The sequence below is a fragment of the Molothrus aeneus genome, chromosome 1 (assembly GCF_037042795.1).
Source record: "Molothrus aeneus isolate 106 chromosome 1, BPBGC_Maene_1.0, whole genome shotgun sequence".
Taxonomy (NCBI): domain Eukaryota; kingdom Metazoa; phylum Chordata; class Aves; order Passeriformes; family Icteridae; genus Molothrus; species Molothrus aeneus.
In genome coordinates this window covers 56,601,270-56,617,283 of record NC_089646.1, presented here as the reverse complement: position 1 = coordinate 56,617,283, position 16,014 = coordinate 56,601,270, and the positions used below count along the sequence as shown (strand labels likewise).

Sequence of the window (16,014 nt, the reverse complement as noted above, 5' to 3'; positions counted from 1 at the left end):
CTCCTGTACCCCACTCTGTTTATGATTGTCGCTTTCCAGAACTCTGTATAGGCAATTTTTAGATTATTGTTCATTTTAATCCCATCTGTCACTGAGTTCTCAGGCCAAATCTAAATCATTAATAAATATATTAAGGTAAATAATGGGAAAATTACATATAAGGGAGTGGCTGCACGTTGCTCTTTAATTCCTCTTCAAAATATCACACTGCTTGGGTGGCCTGATGTGATTTACAATCTGATTGGTGCAAGGATAAAAAGAAGGAAAGAAGGGAAAAAAAATGGGCAAAGTTAGCAAGAGTACAAAAAACAAAAAAATGTAGCCTGTGAGATAGCAATTGCTGAAAGAAAAGGGTGAAAAGCCAATACTCTTCTGAAGTCAGCGGTAAAACTCAGTGACATGGGACAAGTCTGAAGTATCTGACCTGGAAGTACTTAACCAGATTCATAGTGCAACAAAAATAAGGCTTGTGTTTAATTGCATGGTCAAATCAGTTTCTGAGGTTTTGTGTCACATTTACAAAAATATTCAAGATGTCCTGGTGAACCACTTCTAGAATTTCAAAAGGAATTATTAGAAGTAGTTGGGGGTTGTCACCTTTAATATCTATTTTTTGATCATTAGGAAGCACCTTAGAATTCGAATTGGTTAACATACATAGTGTAAGTCCTGAAAGGACTTGGTTTAGCTTGTGCCTTACTTCATGCTGGAGAATCTACTTCTTTATATTAGGATCCCCATTGTATGCCTTCTGTGGCATCTGACATGACACACCTGCATAAAACTGAAGGAAAGAAAAAGTGCTGCATCACTGTGAAGATTTTTTATTAATTCCTTTCCTACTTGGGTTTACTACCAGTACAGCTATGTAAATGCAAGGAGTGCTCCATTTGTTTGTGGAGGTATATGCAGGCCCAAGCTGAAGAAGAATAGGTTTCCTAGAAAGCTCAGCACATACAGCGAGCTGAATTCTGCAGAAAATATTTTCAGATATTTTGGGACTCCTATCAAAGCTGGCTGCTCTCCTCTACAAAACACCTTGTAACTGCACTGTCAGGTTTGCTAGATGTAGGCTAGCCTGCTGGTGGTAAAACAGCTGACAAAAAGTTCTTGCTGTGGGCTAAAGTGGGCTTTAATTACTATGGTTATGCACACTATCATGTCTTACTTTCAAGTGCCTGACCTTCTGCTTTAATCCAAGACCTGTCTGTAGTGGCATCAGTTATGAAAACCTTCAGCTGGCACATTGAAGTTACTTAGGTGATTTCTCACATCTTTTGCTCCTTAGTGCACATGGTGCAAAGGTTATCTGTTTCAGACAGATTTCACATGCCATTCAAGCAATATATCAAGAATTTTCAGTGAAATGTAAATGAAAAATCTGGGCTATCAAAATTGCTTCATGATAATTGTATTTTTAATTGCTACAGTAGAGATTCTTCTTCACTTAGAATTTCTGCTTTCTTTACAGTAACATTACTAAGGCTCAATAAGGAAAAACAAAGAAGAAAAGAGATTGCATAACTTGCTCCCATGTACAAGTATAATTATCTGTACAAAACTGAACTTAGACAAAGCAAACAGAGAGGTTTTTTCCTGCATTCAAACTCCTGGTTGTTACAGAGAAGTAGCTTTGAAAAATACTTGAGAATACAGTAAGAATGAAAGCAATGCTTACTTGTCTAAAAACTAGAATCCAAGAACAGCTACCTTTTCTAGTACATTTAACTCAATACAGAGAATCTTAAACAGTGAAATTATTTTCTTTGAAATTCCAACAGAGGTTAAATTCTGACACACATTTCACAGTTTCAAGCAGATTCAGTCAAATTTGACCCATCTCTTAAAATGCTTGTCTTTAAAACTTGTGTGACAAGTAACATCTGTCTGAATTGTATCCTGCTGGTAAGTTCTTGTACTCTCTGCTGTCTGGAGGTTAACTTCTGCCCTGCTGGCATATGTACATAGGCTCTGCTTGGAAATAAGATGCTCAGCATTTCTCCAATCTGTTAACTGAAAAGATCTAGAAGTGTTTTATAATTAATGTTCAGCAGCCTAAGGTAGGAAGCAAAAGACTACACAGAGCTTGCATTCTATGAACAAAATTAGTCTGCCTACACATAATGACCGAGTCCATTATAGGCTTATTCATAATTTTAAGCATCCTAGAAATATTTAAATATAATAAATATCATAGCAATAAGAGGAGATGAAGCTAGACATACCTGCCTGCCTCTTAACACCACATAAATCTTCTTTGCATGTAAAATATGACCTACTGCTCATAAAATAGTTCTTCTTCAGAAACTGGTACCCATTCTACCCTTAACTCACCCTCAGTTGTTCAATGCCATTATATTTTTGTTGAGGTGTTTACTGTACACTCAGGCCAGCCTTACTATCTCCCTCTGCAGGTATTCTGTCACATAGTTGTCAAACTTCTTTTTCAAAAAGAAAATACATTTTCAGAAAGTTGATTTTTTTAATATATAATAGATGTTTAGGGGAAAAAAATACATAATACATAATCTCGTTAGGAAGCAGTACATGTGACAACAAACCTGAAAGGGCATATAAACATGCTCTGTGGTGGGAATGCAGGCACCAGCAGCTGGAAGTAAGCTGGGCAATAAGGCTTCAATCTGCCATTGGCAAACAGGGCAGCATCTCTGCTCAAGGGCCTGAAGAAGAGACGCAGATAAGAAAGAGTGTGGTGTAGAATTCATGTTCCCTAGTAGTTTACCAAGAACATGCTAACCCATTTCAAGAGCAGTCATGTTGTCTGTGTCTGGAAACCAGTCTTTACCAAAATATTAGAGGAAAGATACAGGCTTGGAGTACTATAAGGTTGGTTGAATTGGAACATTCAGTAAGAAGACTGTGAAAGAGGAATCTTAATCTACTTAATCTGCAGATGTTTGCAGCAAATTCTGCCCTGCTTCTGGACTAGCTTGAATATTTGCTTAGACTTTGTGGAAAAAAAGCATTATTTGCCACAGGTAGACATATGGGAAAACCAAGGTATTCTTCTCTGTATTTATTGTTATAAAAGTTTTCAGTGGAATTTTTAGTCTTGTTTACAGCCCAGTAAAATTAATGAAAATATGAACTTCAACAATTATTGAATTTTTCGATTAAGCCTTATTCTACTGTCTATTCCTCTGCCATGTCAGATGGGGTGTGACCAGTGACTTCAAATTGACCAGGAGGAAGCCTACTTTATCACAAAAGAAACATCTACATAGGTAAAATGGGTAGTCCTAACTTTAAGGAGTGAACAAGTAAGTCAAGATGTCATTATTCCAACTTCTATAGCCCACTGAACCTATAAATAATCTTTTGATCTTTAAAGCTATACACTATATATATATGTATATGTATATACATACTACAATACAATAACTTAACACTGGGTAACTTCTAATGATAAATTTTCATTAATAATACGGGTCTATTTTTATGTAAATATATTATTGTAGAGTATCTTCCAGTCTTTTTCAGGATTGTTAAATTGAGAAGAGCAATTGAATATTTGTCCTATTTTTATGTTAAAAAGTGAATGGACTGAAACGTTAAATGTGAATGTAAATTTCTTATTGCAACTTTTATACTGAGTGTTTGCACTATTATAATTTCTGGAATCAAATTAAAAATAAAGGAAAAAGTGCTTGAATAAACAGCTGTATGAGATTGTTGTTTTGGTTTCAGTTTGGCTTTGGGGCAGGAGGTTGTTTGGGATTTTTTCTGTTTGTTTTTTAAATCAAGTTGTATTCATTATTATATAACAAGCTGCCTGACAGATGGTCCAGCTACAGCTTCTCAGTCAGGCTATGAACATGCCTCTAGAAATGCTGCAAATCTGCTTTTAGAATTTCTATTTCTTTGAACTAAAGAATCTCTTGAGACCAATTCAGCTCCCTTATGAGTTTCGTTGATTTTCTGCATTGACCACAGTGTAAGCCAGCTTGCGCCAAGAGTACCATTCACTGTGCAAGCAGAGGAAAGTAAATATGCAATGACCAGCAAAATACCAGCCACACAGACCAGAAGACACTGAGGGGAAGTGTATCTCTCCCTTTTCACAAGGCAGAAATTATTGGTTAATTTAGGACAAGTGTAGATTTTGTAGGCATTTTATGTTATGCAAAATACAGAGCCAACCTGAGAGCAAAATTGCATAGGTTAACTTAAAATTGATTTTACAACTGATAAAGTTTTGTCAGGGAATATGCCTCACAACAGAGTTGCTAAATTTGGGTAGTTCGAAGTAATTTGCTGTACCACTTCCAAATGACAGCAGACTCCCATCTGGCCAGCTCAGAGCAGAAGCAGAGGTGCTCAGGTGCCTCATTCCTGTCCATGAAGATATGCCCTGAGATACCTTGGAAATGCAAGGTCCCCTGTGATGTATAACAGCATGGGCTCAGATGCAAGGAGTTTTAATCCAAATGCTAGGCAGTCTCCCCTGCTGTTTTTCTTGCAGGTTAGAGAGCAAAGTGTGAGTTGTACAGAATTATAGCCCTGTGAGGGAGTGTGATGGAACTCTTCTTGGTTTGCCCTTACATTAGTGAGAAGTGTTTGAGGCCTTATGTAGCCATTTTTTGCCTCGTCCTTCCCTTCTGAAAGACAGGCCAGACCTTCCTAAGTGTAAATTGGAATTACTTCACTAAAGTCAAAAGGACATAAATAAACTGAAAATCTGTCCTTCACCTTCACTGTACCTATTCTGCCACATTGGTATTTTAAGGTTTTCTCTTAATAATAAATGTGTAACCATCTGAGTGTTGTTTTGGGGAATTCTATGTACATGAATACACACAGAGCTATTTATACCCCGTGTATGAAATATGTACACTCACAGGCACGTATGTTAATGACTCAGGTCATTACTTGGAGACTTTTTTCTGCCATGTCTCATTACACAACCAAATCACTTCAGAGACAGTATGAGAATTCATTTTGCTTAAAGAATGAGGCAGGATGAGTATTAGAGTGTTACCCCTCTGGTAACACTTTTGGACATGAGGAATTCCAGACAGCATTTCCATAGCATAAACCACCCAGGACTGAAACTGAGGTTCTTGTCCAAAAATATTACCAGAGGACATTGTTGATTTCAAACAGGCAGAAGGGGAGAATAGAAAATGAGAACATTGTGTACATTGTCCATTGTGTACCTTGGTGCATTGTCATTGTGTCTATGTCAAAGTCTTCCAGTTTTGCAGCCATTCCCTAGAGCAGTGGGTCACCTAATGCCATTTCTGCTGGAAGAAGATGATGTTCAATGGAAGGAAACAATTATACAGTTGTCAAATCATGGACCATATTCTTCTTTGGGCCATTATGGTGGAAAAAAAGAGTCATAGCTGTAAAGTCAGCCATGTATTAGAGATTGTCTGTGACATTTTTGGCTCTTATGAAACCCTCTGAACTATCAAGAGAGCATTTAAGAATGGGGATCTTGAGGCATAGTCGGGCTGCTTAGGAATCCTGGTCTGATCCTAATATTCAGTCTTGTGTAGATTATTTCTGCTGTCAACTTCAGCAGTAGTTTGCACAGGTTTCCAGGCTCAAAGCTCAGAATAGAAATTAGTTTTTAATATTGCATTAATATAAGTCTCCCAGGCTTACACTGTTCCTTTATTTATAACCAGGCATTTGTTAACTGTTATTAGATTTAGCCATAAAGAGTTAGAAAGGAAGAAGCTAGTGATGAAGTAATCATTATCAAGAACCTTTTCATTTACAATGCACACTCTGAAGATGCCAATGATGTCTTTCATAGAGATGGTGTAACATAAATTACCACACCATCACAGACCAAGCAGATGAGCTTCCCTATCAGAAGTGCTCTGCTTCACTACGTCAGAGGGACTCTGACTGATTAATTAGCTTACCCCCAGCTTAGACCACCTGGAGATTCATCTGCACAATTCTAAGGCCACAAGAAAGAGCCATTTATATTCACCTGGCCTTACTTCCTGCACAGGACTATACTCAGTCTGGCCATGCTACTGCACTGCACAAACATGGCACTTTTAGTTTATTATTGGATGTAATAAAGTAAAACAAATCCATCATTTTCTGGTTGCTGAGAGATTTGAAGCTAGATGTTTGTTTGGCCAAACTGGGCTCGTACTATTGCCAAAGGTCAGGAAAGCAGCACGGACTGTTTTCCCCCAAACTCTATAGTTACTCTGTATGTTTATTGAACTTTGGCGATACTGTTATGTGCTCCTCAGCAGCTCTGTCACCATAATTAAAAAGGAGCAGTTGTATCAGAAAAGACACAGCAAGTTACTGATGAAAGGTCTCAGTTGAATATTAACTCAGATTGACTTGTGGGATGTAGAAACACGTAGAAAGTGTATAGGACACTGACTAGTGAATAAACAACATGCAGACAGAACACATAGTGGCATTCTGGTAAGACAAGAGTGTAATGAAGAGGAATCATTGACGCAATTACAAAGGCAGTGGTAACATATTGATTTTATCAAGGTCAATGATCTCTACGTCTATTAAAGTACACCTGACTTCTTACTACAGAGATAATTAGATTTTTTGAAGTTAAATATTGATCCTCCAGACTTCTATATAAAAAAGTTTTTTTTTTTTCAATTTTACATCCCCCACAATGGTTTTAGACTGGCTACTTGTGTATTATAACCTTATTTAACAAAGAGAGGCAACCATTTTTAATGCTTTAAGCTTTCATAATTGATCTTCATATTGTAGCATCTTTTTATGTGTACAAACTAATCTTCCTTTCACATAGAAAGGAAGGGACTTTATCTGAGGGCAGAGCTGGTCTAAACTGAGGGAGGACGTGGCACTGAACTTTTCTCTGAGATGTAAAGGTATGTTCCCTAATGAACTTCTTTCTTCAGTCCTACTATTACATTAAAGCAGAAAAAAAAATTGACTGTTAGAATACCACTTCCAATTCCCGGCAACTGGTGGACCTCAGTGAAAAATTTATATCGACACCCATATAAAAAGCTTTTAAGACTATTTGAAATGGTTCAGAGACAAAGTGCCAAGTCTCCTTGTTCCTTAAACTCCTATTGAAATGAATCATATGGAAGATAATTTAGACACTTAAATAAGGTTTTGACTTTACAAGCAGCCATGAAACCCAGTAAGTAGTTCAAGATCATGGTTTTGAATGCACAAAATTGGATTTGTTGTCCAGTCATAACAGTCATAACCAAAACCTGTAGAATTATATAACCTGAAGCACACATCATGACTCAGTGTATTGCTAGTTCAAAGCCATTTTTTTACTGAGAGGTTATTAAGTCGCTACACCTGTTTATCCAGGATTCCCTAAAGCTTTCCTCTCAGCTCCTTATGAGGTGCTCCTATGATCAGATTGAATGACAATTATGCTGTACGTAAGTCTGTTCCTGAACACTGTAGACAGACATTGATCTTGCCTCTGTCCAGGAAAAGTCATTGCCACAATGAAAAATGGAAACCTCCAACACTTGCAAAGGTACCACTTTCACATTACCACCATAATATAAATAACATGTGAAGAAAGTGTTCCAAAAGGCAAAAACCTTAAAATTGCTGAAGAACAAGATTGTACATAAAGCTTTTCAGGCACTGAAAAGTTTGTTTAACAGACTACAAAGGATTCATATTGTCCTTGGTTTCTGAATGTTTCAGCAAAGGTTTTGCTGGTGAAGGGGCTGACAGACATGCTACACTGAGGACACTGGTTTTGTCTAGGTTGGAGAGAAGGAGGTTGAGGGATGATCTCCCTGCTCCTGACAGATTCCTGAGGAGGGGAAGGAGAGACAGAGGTCCTAATCTCTTTTCCTTAGTATCCAATGCCAGGGCATGGGGGAATGGCTCAAAGCCATGTTCATTGGGGGAGGTTTAGACTGGACATTAGGAAGCATTTATTTACCAAGAGGGTGGTCACACACTGGAAAAGACTTCCAGGAGAGGTGGTTGATTCTCTTTGCCTGTCAGTGTTTAAGAGTCATTCAGAGTCATTCACCCTTAATTACATCCTTTAGCTTTTGGTCAGTCTAAAGTGTCAGCAGTTGGACTGGATGAACATTAAAGATCCCTTCCAACTGAAATATTCTATTCCTTTTTATTCTAATCTGTTATTTTCTATTCTACTCTAAAATGTAGAGTAGATAGACAGATAAAATGCTAATCCCCCCTATTTACCCTATCACAAAACTCAGGATTCTCAGTGGTGTGCAGACATGTAATTCCTACTGAAATAAGTAGAAATAGTGCTGAGGCACTTTTGTAAAGTTAGTGCAGTTTCACTGGTTCCCTCTGTGCAGCTTTATATACTTGAAGAGATAAAGTCCACAGAATGCGTTGCAGTGTTTCCATTTCAACATCTGTGGCTGCCCAAGGAGCTTACTGGGACAGAATCACTTCTCCATTTGCCCACTGTACCATAATGTTTTCCAGTCCCAAAGGAGGCACTATTCTGCAGAGGTTAGTTCATGATGAGGCTCCCTGCTCATTTTAGACTTCGCATTAGCAATTAAAATGTTTCACTCCTATTTTCTTTTGAGTGAAAATGAAGGAGCTTGGTCTGATCAGCAACTCTTAGAGGACTCCTGATTGATGTGCCTATATACAAAACTCAGACACAGGAAGAATAGTTTATGCGGATTTGAATCAGATTTGTATTTTTATGGAGTTTCATCCTTAAATAGCTTGTAATTTGGGCCCAAGTCTTCAAAATCACTTAGGAAACAATTTTATATCCTTTCCCTTTCTTGGGGCTTTTTTGTTTTGCTTTTATTGTTGGTTTTTTGGGTTTTTTTTGGTTGGTTGGTTGGTTGGTTTTTTTTTTGTTTTGTGCACTCCTTTTATCTTTCTTCTAATTTATTCTTTCTACGTGAGTCTAAATTTAGGAAAACATTTTCACATTTGTGTCCCTCTCTTAATTTCTTCCTTTCCTTCTCCTTTTGCTCCTCGCCACCATTTCCATGCTTCCTCTGGCTCTTCCTTCTACCTTATAATGCTTTGAGCATCATTCCACCATAGGACAGAGTAGAATGCTGAGTTCTACTTACCAGCTCCTATTTCTTTTTATGAACTTGGAATCATCCTCTGTGCCTAAAAACATCAGACTAGTTGCAAGACCAGGGAGAGAGCCTTTTAGTGTTCTGCCCAGGAAAGACTGCACCAAGCCCTTGGAGAGCACCTAGCTTGGAGACTTATGCAAGATTTGTGACTTTACAAACTAGATTTCACATCCAATTCAAGAAAATATGTTAGGGAAGCATATGAGTTAAGGATTGGTTCAGAATACAAGTTCCCTTCAGGAGAACTGTTTGGCAACATCCTCAGACTAGAAAATGAAGAAATTAAAAGAGCAGCAATTGAGGAATTGCAGTCTCTCAAAACAAACCAGAAGACAAAGGGAGAAAGGTGTCAATTTCTGTCCCTCTGTGTATATTATTCCTTGGTAAACTGAAAAATAATTCTATTATCTCCCTTTTCCAGATGAAGCCTCCCCAAAATTCCATCTCTTGGAAGTGAATTGAAGTATTTGCACTGGAAGGAAGGGGCTGAAATGTGAACAAACACTATCCTGTTATTATATTCCCCGCTTTTGCTGGTTTTGGAAGTAAAAAATTTAAGAAAATGTTTAATTTAAGGGAATGCAATAACCTAAGTATGTTTTGCATTTTTAAAATAAATTTAGAAAGAAGATTAAATTATCTCCTAAAATGAGATCAACAAAAGGATCTTTCAAGACATAAACCTAAAGCAGTGGGAGTTTGATATAAATATATGAAGATATATATTAACATTGCTAGAATTGAGTGCTATCTTGCTTTATGCAAAAAAATTAGAGGAATTGTGTGTAAATACAGGCCAAAAGGCTGTATCCAAACCTTTGAAGTTATTGTTCAAAATATCAAGTAGACAATGCTGAGGATAAAGACGATCATTCCAAGGAATGTAAATTTAGTGAAGGAATTATTTATAATGAATAAGTCTGAGTGCAGGACACAGTATGCGTCATTCTTGAAAGATGCAAGAAGATTTCAAGGTGTCACTCAAGCCACAGTTTTCGTGTTTCCTGTTCAGGTATAGAATACGGCTACAGATACACTGAGACCAAGGTAATATCACCACTGCAGATGTTCTACTGAGCTCTGATTCTTAAATTAATATTGGACTCTTTTCTGTCTTATCTCTGTACAGTTATGTCCTTCCTATTCTTTGTAACATCCTGCCACCACTTGATAAAGAGATGTATCTGTAGGACGTAAGATAAACCATTATTAGCAGAAAGAACAATTTACAAATCTCTTGTCTCTTCAGAGTATTTAGCAAGGTTCTAGAAAAAAAGAGAAAGAAAAGGCTTTTTAGAAAAGGGGGAAGTTGTTTTAAAGAGTTTTGCAGAAACGGCCATGGAAGGTAGACATAAAGATGATGCAGCTACAGACAGCACTTGCAGACTGTGAGATTACACGGAAAAGGATACAAAAAGTGAGGACAAGCACAGCATGGAGTGCCAAGCACGAGCTGGGAGGTAAGGCCATGTGGTTTTGAAGGAGTCCAGTGAAATTATGTCAGTTTTCTCAGCACCCCAAAAAGCTTCTCATGCAGGTTCATGCTGCTCAGTGTTGTTTGCATCATTGCTCTGCTAGGAGAGGTTATATTATGTGCCACAGTACAGCAGGACAGCACAAACATTGTGACACCATGTCAAGACATCACTGTGCTCTGTACTATATAAGGAACTGGCTTGCTGGACCTGCAAGGCACAGAATGACTGGCCTGGTGGGTTTGTTCACCAAGCCACAAGGTATGAAAACTAACTACAAATATTCAAAATGAGGTAAAGATTAGTCTGTGTTTATAAAGGGCTGAGACTTTTTTTTTCCCAGCCACAAGTATCTCAAAATAGTTTTTGTTTAATTCTCAAAATGTTACTGTAGGAACTTCCCCTGGGAGTTTGGGAAATAAATAGCTTATCCTGGACAGACTATTTATTTCCAAGATATTTACTCATGCAATCCATGTGATTGTAGTGTGCCTCCATTTCTCAAGCTCTCTTTCAGCTCCTGAGGGGCGTATAACTTAAGCCTAGCAACTTTATCCATATACTGACAGACTGTTACTTCTAAATTTTGAACTGGTAGCTCCAATTCTCTATTCATAGTAAAACTATTAATGTGGCAAGAGAGAGTGGTTTATGATTAGGTTTGAAATACCCAGACTCCCTGGAACCAAAAGTTCAAATTCCTGTGAGATCAGTGCTTTTGCCCCTCTCTCTGTTCTAGATGCACTCTACAACCCCAGGTCATCCACATAAAACCGTGAAATTAGGTCTGTCTCATCAGCTTCAAGGTCCACAGGTCATGCTTTGTCAAAAGGGGCCACCCCACAATTTGTGCACATGCTCCCTCACACCTGTTCTTGCTCTACATCATTGTGATAACAGCTGTTTACTGTCAGCTACCACAGAGCTGACTTGCAATTCAGGACTGGTGTAGTCCAGCTGCTTTTCAGTTTATAAAAATTACAGTCCTCCACCTAAACCATACCATTCCAAACCAATGGAATTCTAATCTAAGAGCTGATACTTTGAAAACATATGCTTCAAGATAAAATGCTGTCATCAGCTGTTAGCTGCAAACACCATGACATTCACACTGAAATTTACAGTTTTTCAGCTTATTCTCACTTCCTATTTTCCTAAAATAAGAGCTTTTTCATGGCAGCTTTAACATTAATTTCCCATTTATTTTTTGAACAAGAAAAGCAGTGAGAAAATAACATCAAGATAGCAATATACTCCATCAACATATATACATCTTGCAGTAGATCCTCAATGTGCCTTATACAGCCATGTGAAGCCAATTAACCACTAGAGTATTTTTGTGATTGAAATAGGCAGCATACAGCAGAGATTAAATACCAATAAATATAGCATATAGATAAGTTGGCTAGCCCATTTTCCTATGATTAAATAATCCTAGATTTCTATTTAGTTATTTATTCATTTAGAAGCAATGTTGATGCTCCCAAAAAATGCTAAACATGTTAATTAGGGAGTGTTTGTAGCAAAGGATGGCCAGGATGAACAGGTTTATAAGCAGGGAAGTAGCAGCTGAAGCTAGATTACCTAAAAAAGGAAGGAAGGAAGATATCAGCTAGAACCTGGTAGGTCTGGTAAGCCTGCTATATTTTGTCAAATTTCTTGTGAAATGCATTCTCTGTGATACACTTTGATATTCTCAAATAGTTTTTATTTCTCTGTTGGTAATAGACTTCTCTCTTTTATCTATAGTGGTGTTGGAGCAGAAAAACCTGTTGCTTATACATATTTATCTTTCTAAAACATAGAGAAATGTGAAATAAAAAAAATCATTGTTTTCTACAAAAGCTTTGGTTGAAAAAAATTGTTAAAAACTGCTTTAAGAAAGAAATAGCTTTTAATTGGCCATTTAATGATGAAGGGGAAAGTGTTAAAATACATAGCTGAGGACAGGTTTGGGGGAGGAGTGCTGGGCTGCAAAATCTTCCTTATTCCCTTTCTAAGCTTAATCATGTACACTTCTATGATAAAGACTAAAGGAAGTCAATCTGTCTAAACAGAAAAGGAAAAAGGCAGTCTCTGTAGGCTGAATGCTGCCTATGTCACACAAGCTAGCACTGCTAAGAAGTGAGAGAAGAAATGAGTATCCAAATAAAAATTATTATGGAGTACACTTCCCTCCTTGTGAGGGAAAAAAAAAACCAAAAACAAAAAAACACCCAACTTCTGCTGTATTGAAGAATCAATGCCCTATCTCTTGCTGCCTCTGTGTTTAGAAACACAAAGTGGATGGGAAACTCCACTAGAAAACTTAGACACTAAGTGCAAAACATTGACAAAGAATGGAGAACTAATACCTTTTGCTTCAGCAAATATACTTCCCTGTCTTCTTGTGCCCTGCTTCATGGTAGTCCTGTTTTGCCCTTACAAGGCCGCAATCTATATACAGCTTAGAATATAGGGCAATCAACCTGCATGAAATATCTGAACAACCTAATGAAAGCAAAGATTACAACAATTACTAGGAGTACCTAACTGCTCACCTGATTTAGATACTTATCTTAACTATATCTCAAATCAGATATCTTTATCTTGGGCTTTTCTGCCCAAGAAGCAGCAAGTGTAAGAAGCAGAGTTTCTTTTTATTGGGTGTTTGCAAATGGATAGGGATAATGCTAGTAGCAAAAGCAAGCTTGCCATTGTAAATTCAGTTGAAAATAGACTTCCACAGAACATATATTTTTTAGAATCAAACTTAGGGCCAGCTGAAGTAAGATAAATGTCAAGTAACAGAAGGGAATTAGAAGTTTGTGAGCCCCTTTTCAAGGAATTAAGGAAAACAAAATAGCAATTTGATTAAGAGATAATTGGTGAATCTAGAAATTCTCTGCCCATCTCTTTAGAGCACTTGATTTCTTGCTACAAAACAGTAGTCCTTCCACCATCTGCATACAGAGTGTTAGCAGCTGAAACCCCAAAAGTATATTATTTACACACCAGGAAGGAGGAAACACCATCTTAATGATGTTGCAGTTAATGAAAGATCTTTAAAAATTCTAGCACATTTGGAGCTCCTCATGCAGAAGGCTGAGAGAAGAGTAGTAAGTGTTGGATATGTGACCAGATGTGTTCTCATGTTCTGTTTTCAATATGGCTCTTCTAAATGCCTAAACACTGATCTATATAAAGGATAAATTCCATGTAAAGACAGAATATAGGCATGAGAGTAGAAACACTTCAGATTTGATTTAACAGCTTGCTGCTAAAAAACAGCTTACATTACATCTTTTACAGTGTGAACAATGACACAATCTTTTTATTTTCTTAAGGCAATAAACCTGACTTCAAGATGTCAGAGGAAGATGATTCTTTTCTGAATGTTAAAAGATCTCTGAAAAAGAGAGCGGTGAAACACAGCACCCCAGTGGACTCAGTGCTCTCAAGAACAATTCCATCTTCTATAGATCTGACAAATCAGTCAATCAAGGACCAAGATGCCACAAAAAGAGTTTATGGCTCTCCAATGCCAAAATCAAATCTAAGTAGATCATTATCTCAAGTATCATTAGTACGTGCTGATGTATACATCCCTCCTATGTCCCCAAAACCACTTTCAACAGCATTTGATTTGCAAGAACTAAATAAAGAGAAAAGCCAAAGCTCTCGGCTTGTGTTTTCTAGAAGGAGGCTTTCCACTGTGTTGGCCTCTGATGAATCAAATCAAGAGCCAGCTCACAAGATTGTCCCAAACATAGAAACTCAAGCTACCACCAGAGCATTTATGGATGCTGCAGTAACTCCCAAGAGCGAACCCTTATGGCTTGTTTCCGGAATACCAGGGATAAAAGACTCCCCGGTAGCAAAATCCAGAAAGAAGAAAATTAATAAAACTCTTCAGGTAAAGACTTTCATTTAGTTATTCAATAGCTAAGTTACACAAACTTCTGCCAACACTGAATATATACAGCTATCTCAAGTAAAGTGAGAATAGTTTACTAATGGAACATTTCCATAACTTTAGCTGCGAGGACATCCCTTTATGAATTGCATCATAACCTGTGATACCATTCCTAATCACAGACAGGATGCCATGCAAACTTCCAAACTAGCATTTTTTGCTCAGCTTGTGAGCTCGTATGACTCATTGTGTACCCAAGTGGGAAAGTATATTTTTTAATATATCTTTCTTTAGAGGATATTTAAGAATAGGAAGAAATCAGTAATTGAAATTCTAAAGTTTCTTAATGTTAGCAAGTCAGATCAAACTTAAGGAACTAATCTACCCCTTTTTCTGTTAAATCCAAATTGTAGTGCTATATAAAAAGAACAGTCATTGCAACGGGATCTTGTGAGCAGTCCTTTTAACTAATGTAGGGTTTTCTGGGAAAAGCTTAGATTAACAGATGTTCTGCAGGTGTTGGTTGTCTGTTTCAGAAAACTCCATTTTCTGAAACTCTATTTGCTGAGGGTTTGTGGAAAGCCCATAGAAAGGATAGGAAGGCAGCAGAGTTAGACTCTGAAGGTTGTCATGTCAGTGTGAAGCTGTCAAATTCTGTTTTGCTTTGGTTTTTTTCTCTGTATCATATTGTTCTTGAGTGTGTCAAGAAAACTTGCCAGCTTTGAGAGTAAAAGCTTCTTTGCTTAAAACAAACGGAAAACTCCAGCCAAAATTGAGTTGGGTCATAAGTCCTTTGTGTAGGTTGTTTGTTTTTGAAAGTAGGTGGTATCTGAATAGATTAGCTTGATTAAACAATATTTTTTCTTCTGTAACAGAGAAAGAAAGAAAGAGAATGGCTGCTTCGTCAACTTAAAAACATTGAGGAGGCAACTAAACATGAACTGACAATTGAAGAAGCTTGATTGGGCTACCTGTGGGATAACTGCTGTCACATCCATCATGCGGGAATGGCGAGTTCCAATAAATCACACTCTGTTATAGTGCCTGTTAGGCTTCCTCTTTACTTCCAAAAGGATCTTTTGCTGTTGTTTATTTGTTTTGTCATTCTTTCCTCTTAAATCCTGGAGTAGCCAGGTATAATTTAAGATGAGAGTTAAGAAGAGACTGTCTCTACAGGAGGGTTAATTTTAATTTATAATGGATGAAAGGCCTAGAACAAAGAAGGGAGGAAGAACTTAATGTTTAAGAATCATTCTTCAGCCTGACACAGCCCTCCTTGGCCTTAATCTTTCATGTAGCATTTAAGTCTTATAGGGCTATTTATCTTTCTTAATAAGAAGTCACTAGACAAAGTCCTAGTGACCACATAAAGTGTAATCCTAGTTAGCCAAAGGGGAATCACTTTCAAAGCTGATGCAATCTTGAATGTTTTTGCTGCTACCTGATGAGATGAGGAAATACTGAGAGGCACCAAGGATGGAGGCAATTCTTTAGAGATTACTAATTAATGACCGCTTATTTTGAAGTTTTGGTTCAAAATCAGTTTGTCCCAGCCTTAAATTGTAAATGCAAC

At 37.4% G+C, this 16,014-nt stretch overlaps 1 protein-coding gene across 1 annotated transcript; it reads left to right on the top strand.

Moving 5' to 3' along the window:
* Nucleotides 1–10,428: 10,428 nt before the first annotated feature.
* On the top strand, nt 10,429–15,403 carry CCDC201 (coiled-coil domain containing 201). Its single transcript, XM_066570001.1, has 3 exons — nt 10,429–10,531; nt 13,873–14,441; nt 15,317–15,403. The coding sequence occupies exons 1-3, from the start codon at nt 10,429–10,431 to the stop codon at nt 15,401–15,403; spliced, it is 759 nt and encodes a 252-aa protein (XP_066426098.1).
* Nucleotides 15,404–16,014: the final 611 nt, after the last annotated feature.